Source organism: Spea bombifrons, chromosome 7, assembly GCF_027358695.1.
Source record: "Spea bombifrons isolate aSpeBom1 chromosome 7, aSpeBom1.2.pri, whole genome shotgun sequence".
NCBI lineage: Eukaryota > Metazoa > Chordata > Amphibia > Anura > Pelobatidae > Spea > Spea bombifrons.
In genome coordinates, this window is record NC_071093.1 from 34,424,085 (window position 1) to 34,437,229 (window position 13,145).

The 13,145-nt window shown below is 37.9% G+C and overlaps 1 protein-coding gene across 10 annotated transcripts in view; it reads right to left on the reverse strand.

The window, feature by feature from the left end:
* The window catches only part of MAP2 (microtubule associated protein 2), an 83,740-nt gene that overhangs the window by 12,443 nt on the left and 58,152 nt on the right, over window positions 1-13,145 (reverse strand). For 5 of the 10 annotated variants that reach the window (XM_053470414.1, XM_053470411.1, XM_053470413.1 and 2 more), the window contains 4 exons: window positions 9,130-9,243; window positions 6,477-6,554; window positions 5,239-5,472; window positions 38-3,595 (listed from right to left, as the gene is read on the reverse strand). In XM_053470414.1, coding sequence (XP_053326389.1) covers window positions 38-3,595; window positions 5,239-5,472; window positions 6,477-6,554; window positions 9,130-9,243 — 3,984 coding nt within the window. The remainder of the gene's footprint in view (window positions 1-37; window positions 3,596-5,238; window positions 5,473-6,476; window positions 6,555-9,129; window positions 9,244-13,145) is intronic. The other 5 variants (XM_053470420.1, XM_053470419.1, XM_053470415.1 and 2 more) reach the window with 4 other exon arrangements.

Sequence of the window (13,145 nt, forward strand, 5' to 3'; positions counted from 1 at the left end):
GAATAAAGAAGGTAAATGAATAATTAAAGAAACCCACCGTGTGCATCAACCCAGACACTGTCTGTATCCAACACAGAGTCATCTATTGTTGTCTCATCTCTGTAATCATCTTGTGTTTCTGTTTTGTAGTCTGTGAGAAGGGTCTCTTCTTTTTCTGGAGAACCTGGAATGGAAGGTGAGCCTTCCTTGGGTTCATCCTTAAGCTCCTCTTCTTCTTCCTCCTCTTCTTCTGTGTAGGGCTTCTCTTCACTTTCTGCTGGTACCACAGCAGCAAAGCGAACACTGTGAGCCAATGATTCACCTTCATCCACAGTGGTCTGTACCACCTTAATAAAGTCTTCTTCAACTGTGACTACAGACTCTATGACTCCTGTCACCTCTTCTGAGCACTCAACTGCAGGTTCTTCATCAAATGTCTTAGGTTCTGCCTCCTGTTCTGGGACCTCCAGTGTTAGGTCTTTGCTGCTTTCTTCTATCACTTCCATCTCTTCTTTGTCATACTCTTCATCAGCTGGTTTTGTAATCTCTTGTTCAGTCTCCTCCTTTTCAACCAAATTGTCTCCTTTTTCATCAGTTTGGGACTCAGTTAAGATTTCCACTTGGGCTTCCTCTTCAACATCTTTTTTGACATCCTTTGCTTGAGAAACCGATACATCACAAGGTTCTTGTGGAATTTCAAGAGTTGTGTCTGGTTTGTCTAATTCTTCAGCCAGGATCTCTTTGGCCACTTCCAGTGAAGATTCCTGTGTCTGCTCTGGCTCTCCACTGGATTCATATGATTCTTCTTTATCCATTGCTTCTTGATGGACTAAGTCTGGCTTGGCACCTTTCTCTTTTAAATCTGTTTCAGAAAGTTTGGCACCCTCCTTCATTTGTGCAATGTTTTCATTATTAATGCTTTCTTTGGCATCTTTGACTTTACTGGAATCAATGGCCTTCATACTGTCTTCAGAGGCAACAGCTGATTCTTCTTTTAAAGCAACTGTTGACTGTACCTCAATGTTAGTTGGTTCATCGGACACTGGGTGATCTTTAATTTGCTTAGAAAGCTCTGGAGATGCTTCTGTTTCTGATATCTCCTTTGCAGCTGTCTCTGCTGTTGCAATGGGGGAAGCAACTTCAGATAATGAAAGACATGTATCTTTCAAATCTTTCTCTGGTACGTCTTCTTCTTGTGCAGTGTGTTGCATGTCAATAGGTTTTTCATTGTTTTCTTCTGCTAATGGTTTTTCTACTATAATGCTCAAAGCAGGCTCTGAGGTTTGCCCATGTTGTTTGGTTCCTTCTACGTTTTCAGAAGTATCTTTTGTATCTATGTGTTCCTCACTTTTTTCTAAGACTGTGTCAAGTTTGGTCTCAGAGGCTTTTTTATCCAGTTCTGTGTCCCACCCTGGTGTGACTGGTTCACTAGGCAGATCTTGCATGTCTTTTTCCATTTTCTCTGCAGCTGCCAACTTGATCTCAATGATTGATGGATCCACTCCAAGACCTTCATAAAGTGTAGACATACCCCCAGTTAAATTCTCACTATCCTGCACTGGGGAAGGCAGAGGCACAGTGTATTTGTTGAAAACACAATAGCCCAGTTCTTCTTGCTGACTGTCTGCCTTTACAAGAAGTTGGCTTCCATCAAGAGCCGTAGCTTGCTGGATAACACTACTTTCATCAATAATGATCTCAGAAGCTCCAGACTTTCTCCTGGCTGCATCTGAATCAGCACTTCCTGAATCTAATCGGGACCGAGATCCAGTTAAATCCAACATCTCAGGAAGATCAGGTGCCATTATTGTGCCATTTTTATAAGATTCTTTGGCTGGGTACTGTGATTCACACAACGGTTCAAGCTCAAACCTTTCCTTTTCAGTGGTCTTTTCTGTCTCAGTTCTATACTCTACTTCTTCATGTTCTGACTCTTCTGGGAATGAGGGAGCCTTCTCTAAAGCAGGGGTGGTTGCTGGTAAATCAGATTCATCCCCGTCATCTAAACTTCCACTTGTATTTGAAAGTATATCTGTTGCTAAGGGTGAGAGGTCATGGGCACGAGCATAGCTAAAGCCTAGTGCTATGGAGTCAAGACAGGACATAGGGAGGTTTATTGACATACTTCTCTGTTCAATTGCAGATCTACCACCAAGGCCAAGGCTTCGACTGAGAGTGAGATCATCTTTATTTTTGCTAAGGAACTCTGATTTGTCTGCATAGATATTTGGATCTATAGTAAACAACCTGTCACCTTTAGCGATGTTAGATGCTAGCTTTGTAGATGTGAGCGTGCTATATCCTGCTTCATGACCAGAAGTGCCCTTCTCTTCAGCAATTGGTTCTAAATCATCATTGTCTTCATCATCCTCACCTTTATCTAAATGAGGCATGGAGCAGGTCTCATACGGAGGCTCTTTTACATCAGTCAACTCATAATAATCACTGCTTTGCTGAACTGCACTTTCTGCATCATCTTTCAAAGCAGAAGTCTCAAAATATGTGGACATACCAGACTTATCTTCCTGTAGTTGTGTTTTACTGTCAGTTTGCTCTTTGTTGTCAGGTTTAGATTGGGTTACGGTTGTTTTTTGAGGAAACTCAGACACTGAAACATTAGTAGCTTCAAGTACTTCAAATTCCTCAGTCTGATCTTTAGGTGATGAGTACTGGGTTTCCATATTATAGTCATCATCTGTATGGTATGCAACATTTAGATGACTTGACTCATCTAAGATACTTGCTGCATCCTTTGTTTCAGATTCTTTGCATGTGTCTACATTATCACTAGATTTGTTAATAGTAATTTCATCTTGCTGGGGCAAGAGTTTACTTACAGCCACGGGTTGTAAGCTCTGAATATCGGACTTTTCATCTTCATATACTTTTTGATTGAGCACGTCTTTCTCACTCACAACACCTGAAGTTGTTGATGTAGGTAAGTCATCTACACTATGCTGTTTATGTGCACCAGATTTATCATCATCTGAGAAAATTACCTCGCTTATGTTATCTGTTGGGCTACCCTTGGCTATATCAGTTTTAAATGGTTCTACATTGGCTGAACCTGTGGTATCCTTATCAATTTGATCTGTATTTGGTAATAATGAATGTGAAAGAAGTTCATTTTTGATTTCCTGTCCTTCCTCAACCAACTCAGGCCATGATTGCGCAGAAGAACTTTCACTTTCTTTTGAAGGGTAGCTAGTGAACTGAACATCAGTCTCAGTGTTTGGATTTGAAAGATTATTTTTGTCCTTGCTAGAAAAATCTCTGATTGTGTCTGGGCCTGTATCGCTTTCTGGTGTCTTTCTATCCTTTGGTATTTCAAGTTCTTGTGTTTCAGCATCAGAAGACTTTGAAGTGCATGGATCCAATGTGGAGACATCAGCTTTCGATGGTTCCATTCCTACAGCAGTGCTTTGGAGAACCTCATCTTCCTTGTCACATTTCTTCATGTCCTTTTCGGGTGTGTGCACAGCCAAGGTATCTTCTTTCACATCATCTTCAGTCTTTTTAATTGTTGTCATATCTTCGACAGTGTCCACAACCTCCACAGAGAAAGGAATTGAATCCAACTGTTCTCGTGCTCCCATCTTCGAGGCTGTAAGTACATCTAAAGCAGGTTTTGTTCACAAAACATTAATCATAAATGCTTTCAAACAACATGTTCATTGCAAATTGGAGGAAATGAGACATAGAATGGGAGAAGCATGTACTTAAAAATAGCAACTCTTGCAATAACAAAGTATAATGTAAGTATAAAATAAAATGATTCATGTAGCTTTAGTTATACGAACTATTAAAAAAATATTTTATATAAAAGGAAAGCCGTATATGCATGCAATGTAGAATTATCCAAAATCCCAAAATTGGTGACAAAACATGTGAAAGTGGTCTAGTGGACTCACATATATACATTCAGCTATCTCTACCACCAAGGCTTAAACCTCAACCAGTGTTAACTATTATGTAAACTCTATTTAACTGCTGGACCCAAAATGCAAGTACAGTATGGTTATTTAACGGGATTCCATAAATAGTCAGGTTGGCGCATTGTAAGATTGACAAATGTGGTTCAACCACTTTGGTGATTACTTAGTTGCCAAGCTGCAGGAAACTTGCATTAGAAGCTAAGGAATTTTTTGTAGTACTGACTCCTAAAATAACACTGACGTACCATTTAATTTCATTAAAGACATTTTGATCTGGGTCAAGGAGCAACTTTAGGACAGGAACATGCTAGCTGGACCCATTATTTTCTCTTACAAGGATGTAGATCCAGTCTTACAAAGTCAATTCAGTATATGTACTTAATAAAATAATAAAATGCTTCAATTCTTAAGTATTAGTGCATTTTACCTGCAATGTATATAATACTTACAAACACATTTGATTAAAGCTGTGTTACAGATGTCTCTTTAGATTTTTAAATTCAATACTGACCTTTACTAATTGCAGATATGGTGTTAAGGTGAGTATCAGAAAAAATAGTTACTAATATAATCAATCTCTGGCCTATTTTTATATTTTAACTTTGAGTTATACAAATAATCCTTGATCAACAGAGCATGACACATTTTTGCAGTTCACTAGATCCACAAATACAAAAGAGAAAAAGAAAGTTACAGAAAATATCAAGGCAAGAAAAAGAATACCAACTCATAACTTAGCAATGGGCAGCCACAGACTGCAATGGATGGGAGTAACACATGCCAGAATAGGACAGAGAAGCAGAAGTTGTTGGTAGAATAAATGTTACAAAACTGAAACAAACAAACACAAAAACCAGACATAAAGAAGAAAGAAAATCAAGTGTAGCTATTGAAAGTCTACATGAAAAGAGTTAAAAATCAATTCAAAAAGTTCAAAAACTATTAAATGAATAAAAAAATAAACAGATAGTATACAGTTTTCAGCAATGTGACTGGCAAACACATCTAACATGGCAGGAGACTAATGTGAAGCATTAACTTAGCAGCAAAGCATTGTTGTATCATGGCAAAGTAACCTGCAAGTCAATTACTGAGCTTGGAAACCATGTCATATTTACAATGGACACTGAGCCCATTGAGTGCCAAAGAAGTAAATCGGCAGCTCACGTCTTTGGCACTCAAAGGATTAACGGACTGCAGCCAGCATAGCAGAACAACGAAGCCAATCATTATGACAACATGTAGGGATGGAGCAGCCTTAGATAAGCGTTGACGAAAAGCTGATTTGAGGCATAGGTACATGCAGAGTTTTTACAGAACACACCTTCCTCTGGTAAGGAAGGCAACGTAATGGGAGTAGACTCTGTCTTGATTTTTGTTTGACCTTTCCCACCAGGTAATTCGCATACAACACTTTCTCCACCAAGCTGTGTGACATCAGAGCCTGAATCAGCTTGGTCTTCACTGAGCCCTAAGACAGAGGGCTCAGTTGACCTGCTTTCTGTCCCCTGAATATTCTTTTCTTCTTCCTCAGTCACAGGGCCCTTAACTCTCTCTTCTTTTGGAATGAAAAACAAGATGATAGCAAAAAAAACAGACAAGACAAACATAGGAAGGTGGTTATCCAAGGACTTGTTTTTTTATACTTGAGGTGGTGAGTTATTAGCATATACTGTTGGAAGTGGTGTCACTTGGAGAAATGCTTATGGCCCAGGCTATAGATTTCTAATTTATTATGCAGCCTACCATTCATTATTGAAGGTAATAATTCTTAATGGTGATCTCAGAATAAACCTGGGTGAGCACTGAAGAACTGTTTAACAGACCCTTCAATATTTTACCCTGATAGGAGCAAAATCCTTTTATATATGTCAATGACTCCTCTCAGTTTATTTCTTCTTGCTAAAAATCAACTAAGGATATATATATATAATGAGACACACCATATAGATGTTCAACCTGGAATCACATGTTTATGCTTATGATTAGTATATATATATATACATATACTGTCCCCTGGCCACATAAACAACCTGGTTGCCCACAGTGATCATTCCTATCATGCCCTTGTGTACACTGGATAAAGACCACAGTAAGTGGTCACTACTGTGACATGACCTACAATGGCTGCATTTCTTGGGGGTAAACTGTTACAGGTGACTTACAGCAGAATTACTGATGCTTCCATAAAGCATTAATAGGAAGAACTAGTGTACTCATTATAGGATGTAAATCATTGAAAAACATAATTTTAAGACCTTGTTTTTGTATCCAAAAAGTAAAACCTTGTTTGGTCGATGGTTAAAAAAAAAATCCCTGTCCATGTGATTTTTACAGAAAACTGCACAGTATACGTGATAAATGTTTATGAAAAATGAGTATTAAATGCAGAATAATCTTAACATTCATGCCTTATCCACAAAGAACAGAGGAGAGGTATGTTGATCATCCGACAACTGACAATTAAAGTTTAGCGTTGATGCATGATGGGCCCATCTCTGTTGGCCCAGAGGGATTATATCCAGAAACACAGAATGGAAGCTTCTTATTACAAGGCCTTACCTTCCTCCACTGTAGCCATCTGTTCAGAAGCAGGAGAAGGAGGAGGAGAAGGAGGCAAGTTGGTCGTATCTTCAACAACTAGAAATTGAAGAGACGACAACAGGTGAATCAAATGTTAAGGACCAGAAAAGAGTCAACATAATAAACAGTTACATGGCAGTAGGTATAGAGTATGCACTGGTTCGTATTTGTATATATAATGCTACATGGGAGACATTGAAGTATTCACAGATACATTTTTTAATGTGGTTCTTTTTTAAGAATGAGGGGGAAGAATTTTTTGTTCTTTGCGCTGTTCACATTTGCTTGGAAAACTGAATTTCATATACTGTAACTAAAGCTGCATCAAACTCTATTACTGAATGTTACGTTATGCTTTCATAACATTACATAATGGTCATCAGGGATGGACTAAGGATGAAAACTGGCACTTTAAGGTCAGGTACCAATACATATGTATGTTCTTACACTCTTGCAGTGGCCATAAAGGTGTGTGGGAACCTCTTTCAGGCACCTGTCCAACATGTATTGGTCTGGTTTGCCTGATGGGTAGACTGTTCCTACTTTTCATCCAATGGTAGTAAAACCATTTTGATGTAGACAGTCATATTGTAACAATAAGTGAGCGAACTCCAAGTAAGTGAAGGTAGAAGAAAAAGGGTCTATTAAGGAGAGGTTTAATTTTTCAAATCCCTGATATCACTATGCCTTAAAAAGGGTGAATCCCAGACTGTTTATACTGCAAGACAGTTAATGTTGGCTCTGCATAATGCAAATATAGCGAGGGACAATTCTTAAAACTGTCCTTAGTGATTTAATTATGGATAATACAGCAAAGCCTTTCACTGGGGTTAGCCTTTCTTAATAAGTGATAACAGAACTGAAAAATTAGTGAACATACACTGAAGTCTTCATACATGTGACAAGTCTTGTAAAAACCCATGGCATTTCATGAAATGTCTTCACAAACCATGTTGCTACCTACCCGTGGCCATTTGGAGCCAGTCTATAGCTAAGGTAGTTGGTCTTACCTCCATGGTCGAATGTCATCAGCTTTCCTCATGCACATAAAGCTCCTCAGCGTTACGGCAATTAGCAAAATTAGTTATGGTAAATATTTAGCCTTCCTTGCAATTGAAACTGTACAGAAGTACCCTGTACAGAAAGACTCTCCTACTCTGTATTGGTAAATGGTAACCCCAATTACTCAATCAAATCATAATCAAGCTGGGACATATTTGCAGTTTACACCAGAATGCAATAACGTACTTATTTTTCAGTTACATTTCATTTATTACTAATTGTGATCACAATAGGAATGTTCTTTATGCCCACACATTGTCTCCAGTATTTGAATATGCATCTATAAATATAACTGCATGCTTGACTTTGTCACATATTAACAGTTAATGTTATCCATTCACTGCTCTCGCAAAGTACAAACCCCTATTATCATTTTCAGCTATCCTTCCTACAGAGAAAAAATACTTAAAAAGTCATTTTCTCTGTGTATGCCTCACCATGACCACTTTCATTCTCACAAGCTAATTTTGCCATTGAAAGCTGGCAGCCCTTCAAGAGATTTGTAAAAAGATATAGCTGAACAAATTACCAAATGTGAGACTGTTATTGAGCACACTGCAGTGGCAGAAATCAGTACAGGAGACAAATATTTAACTGCCCACCATTCACAAAATACATTTCCAAAGAAAGCTGGTAAACCATTGTAGATTCATGTTTGATCATATTTCATATTTCTTTTGTATTCTCTTCCAATGCGTTTCCAATGATAACCTATATGGTGGATATTAATTGATTTTTGTACTTGCTTTGCTTTGAAAAATCTATTAACACAATTTTCCTGGTAATGCAAAACATAAAATGCACTTAATTTGATTTAATATATACTGTGTATACAGTACAAGCTGTGTCTGCTTCATCGACCAGACTATATTTTTCAAGCGGGTCTCAATATCTTTGGAGTTAAAACGTAGAAAACAATGCTTGTTCCTATAATACCTGTGTTACATGGGTTAAACCCTGGCACTTATCACTGTCAATCCATCTCTTAGGGTCCTGAAGAGAGCTCCCTCCTGTCCACAGCAATATTATGGTTAAGGGGAAAACAACAGGGATGCTTTATCAGATATCTTTAAAAGATATGGATTGAAATGATAAATTAAAAGGAATTACATTTATGAATGGACCGCTTGTATTCACACATGACAAACAATGTATAGGATATTCAGATTTACCAATTTTACCAAGTTTACCAATGAAAAAATGGGGGGCTGGGATAAGGTAGCCAATGGGAAACAGGCCTACCTTTAATGGTGACCAATGATAGGTATGCCTTCCTTCTCCATATTACTCTATGGGGAAGGGTGACCAATCCAAGAAGCACCCACTCTCTCCATTTTATTCAATGGAGACTGGTACAGGTTTATTTCTTACTGTATGCAGCCACCCGAAGCCATAAATAAGTGTGCAAGTGTGTGTGATATATGTACAGTATATGTTTTGTACTAAAATGGAAGTAAATTAAGAAACTGGTTGATGAGGGAATGGAACCTTATAGCTTAAGGAAGTCCCTCACTTGATTTGACACTTGGTCCCACAAACACTCCCGTTCTCCCACTGCTCCCTGTGTTACCTAAAGGCAGATGTCCCGGGGGTCCTTTGTGCTGGGCTTCCTTCTCTTGTTCACCTCTCAGGACCGCTACAGCATCAGCAGTTACTACTTGGACTATTCGTGCAGATACCTCCTCTGCCGAAGCACCAAAAGGGGCAAAACAAGAGAAGCAAACAATACAGATATTGTTAATATGGTGTTGGGGATTCCCTCGGACTGGACAACATTATAGAAAAGGGCTGATATTACCTCCTTAGCACAATGATAAAGATGTACTAAATAGCTATAAAGCCATCTCTGTAAATCATACTGATTAATATGCACAGGGCTACACGCCCTCCAGAGTAGCCATCTAGCTGCAAAACTACACCTCCCATAATGCTAAACTAGCATACTTGAAGAAAAAATAAGCCAAATGATAGCATGACTTCATGGAAGTCATAGTTTCACAAATTCCCAGATCAACAAAATGTTTTTCATGAGTTTTTTTTTATCTAGGGGTATTTCAGACTATGTTAAAATCATTTTAGCAGTATAGCAGACTACTGCGCTATTTTTACTCCAATATGGACATACACCAGCACCTTCTTTCCTATAAAATAAGCCTCGGGAATCGACAGAGTAAGATTGTTTGTGAATTGTAACATTGTATATTGTATATGCCTCTTTGTGTATGAGACAAATTAATTGGAAATTGTATGTCTGTTTATGTCAGTAAAATTGATTAAACAGTTCCCTGGGACAGTCGGTGGAGATCAGTGGATATCCCCAACCAGCCCATGATCCTAATGCCCGAAGTGTTGGAGAATGTCCAAAAATGAGTGAAAAAACACGTATATGAACTTTATAAGGTTGAGTCTGGGATGTATTTATTGCTAATCCTGAAAGAAATCTTTCTCCATTAGGTTAGTAAATAAGACACTTTTTTTAGCCTACCTGCCTAGTAAACTGCAAACTGACATCTGTCATCAACATACAGTTATTTGCCAAGATAACAAAATAATAAGGTGAACTCTATTGTGCTTCAACCAGCTGCAGCAACGTTTCCATATAAACATATTGGATATGATTTCTATAATAATACCAAGGGCACAGTGGAAAAATACAGATTTCCGACAGTATGAAACAGCGTAGACTTTAACAGGAGCTAGAAGTAACCAGACTGCCTCTAGGGGTTTCCTCAAGAGGGATGTAAGCTTTATATCTTCCACTTTGATACATATTTTAAGAGACAGGAGGCATGAGCATTGCGGTGGAAATTGTGTTTTTACTATTAATGATGCTGAAAAAAGGACAAACACTTTGAAACTAATGGACAGGCTCTAAATATAGCAGTGCCAGCCAACCCAGCATATCCTTGAAGGCTTGATGCAGAGTTTCCTTCTGCTTTCCTTTGGGTTCATTAAAAGTTCAAGGTACAGAAAGGGTATGCCGTATATTCTGCGGAAATATCATGCAGCTTGCCAAAAGCTCACGAGCTGTGGAAGCTCATGTTTTTGGATGTATGTATTTTAATGCTTTTTCACCTCATTCTTTCATGTTCTATTATTTCCAGCTGAATCCCAATTTTTGCATTACCTTTAAACATAAACAGTAGAATATATGAGTTTGCAAGTTCTTCCAGTTATATTATGATTTTTTGGCTGTCGCTCATCTGTCGCTTGAATCTCAAAAATAGCTCTAGGACGCGATTTCACCAGAAATGCGGTGACAGAAATGTCTGCCCCTTACATTCATCAGCAATTATTTATACAGTATTAGAATCAAATTATTTCCGTCATTAAAATTCCACCCCTTGGCACATAGAGCTTTGGGCATGTGTCTTCCACTGTATTTCTGATTTTCTTGTTACATATGTCACATATTCAGAGGACAAATGGGCATAATGCCATCTCTAGTACAAAAAGTCAACAAGCAGGATCAATGATAATGTAGGGAGCAGAGTACGCATCTACCTGTAATTACAACACTAGAACATCATACATCATCATATATTTCAAGAGAGATGTAATAGTTGGCACTGCACTCCAAATAGATCAAATAAGAAAAAAAAGTGTAGGCTAGGGAAAAGGCAGTTGCCGAAACATTGGAGATCTCATACAGGGTGTTAGATTATCTTTTTCTTTCTCTATTTATTTTGGTAAGTAATTTCTGGATTTGTCAAATCTATATTCTTATACTTAAATAAATATAATTTAAGCATATTTTTGTCTTCCTTTTTTGTGTGAATGATTTTGAATTTACATATATCTATAGTATTTCAAGAGAGGTCACAGATGTTCAGTGGATGGAAAAGACAAAAAGCTGTATTTTCAGGCAATACTTACTAAAATGATTATGTCAACAACCTGGGTAAAGGCAGGAGCCAAATTAACATATTAAGTTAAAGAAATTGGATTAGTTGTGTCATGAAAGTAAATGGTAACCGAAAAGAAGAATTGTGCCATTTGGTGCCTTGTAACAAGACAGACAGATCCAGCAATGAAACGGAATAGATGTAATTGGTAGTGATAGAATGAGGTTTGGACATTATCCAAGTAGTAAGTGCAGGAGCTGAGCCACAGAAGAGTTCAGCAAATGTTCAAGAACAGAGGTCACAAAGCTACAGAATGAAGAGATATTACATCTAGTTAAGTGTTCTGGACAAGAGAATCTGAATCACTAGTGAAACAGAGTACATGGGATGTACCTCTGTTACCCAAGTTCTGAACTAATTTCCACCATTATCTATAAAAATGGTGGCAGATAGGGTACTGTACTCTTTGGCAAACACCAAATCAACTTTATTTACTTCAAAATATTAAAGCACACATTTGGGGGTTTTACACATGATTTATTTAAAAAAATGGTGCAATCCACACAGCAACTAATGGTATTTTCCTGAGAATCACTCCTCAAATTTGCCAACACATTCAAAATGTCTTATTAGTATACAGCAGTCTAGTTGAACTATGATAAGGCTGGACGCTTGTCTAGGGATTCCTAAGCTCTGGTGGCCTATATACACTAACGAACAATCTGGTGGTGCACCACAAATGGCCGCACAGCGGTAACTGCACTACGGTTGCTACTTTAGCTGGGAGGTGGACACTCAGCAGGGTCACATCATGTGGCCCCACACTATAAGTATGGCACTGTGTGTGGCTGCCTAGGGGCCCCACTGGTTGTTACTTGACAGGTAATGTGGCTAATACCTAAGGGCTATTGTGCCTGATCTCAACATGCAAGTAGGAGTATATGAAATGTGTATTGGGAAAACATACAATTCTAGTGTAGGAATTTTCTTTATTAATTAGATTACACTTCTACTTCTACTTACTGGCCTCAGCTCAATGTGCTTCATAAGATTATCCTAATGAGTTAAGCATTGACCATCAAAACCTACATCCATAAAATAACTACATAAATTAGATACTTACCTAAATAAAGGGTATAACGCATATGTTCTTGCTGTAATATAATTTTGTAATTGCAATGACAACTTATGATTCTTTGCACATAAAACCTGTGCTTGTTAAGAGTTAGATATAACAATAATTTCAGCTGAGTAGTCAAAACATAGATGTCTTAAGCTAGCAGGGTGCCTTGAGTTTCCATGGTAACCCATGGTAACCCTTCATTGGTTTAAAGCTAGCACAGCTCCCCAGTTCACCACTTGACAGCCTAACACAAATAGAAGCAAAATTAGCAGAAGTGGCACAATTACACTTTATTCAAACAGTTACTTGTGGCTCAATGCTCACAAACATATCCGTCAATGTATATACATGCACATTTCATGCGAAGACTGTTCTATGGTGTGGCCTTATGCTACACTATATAACTAATGAAATGTACTTACTCAATAGAACGATAACTTATGTATGATAATAATGATAATAACATCGGTCGGTTACATTTTTTATATAAATAAAGATGGAACCTCTCCTGCCAGTTATCATTGTGCTGTCACAATGGAAGATATATATATATATATATATATATATATATATATACTGGTTCTCCACACACAGAGTGAAATTTTGAAGGATCATCCA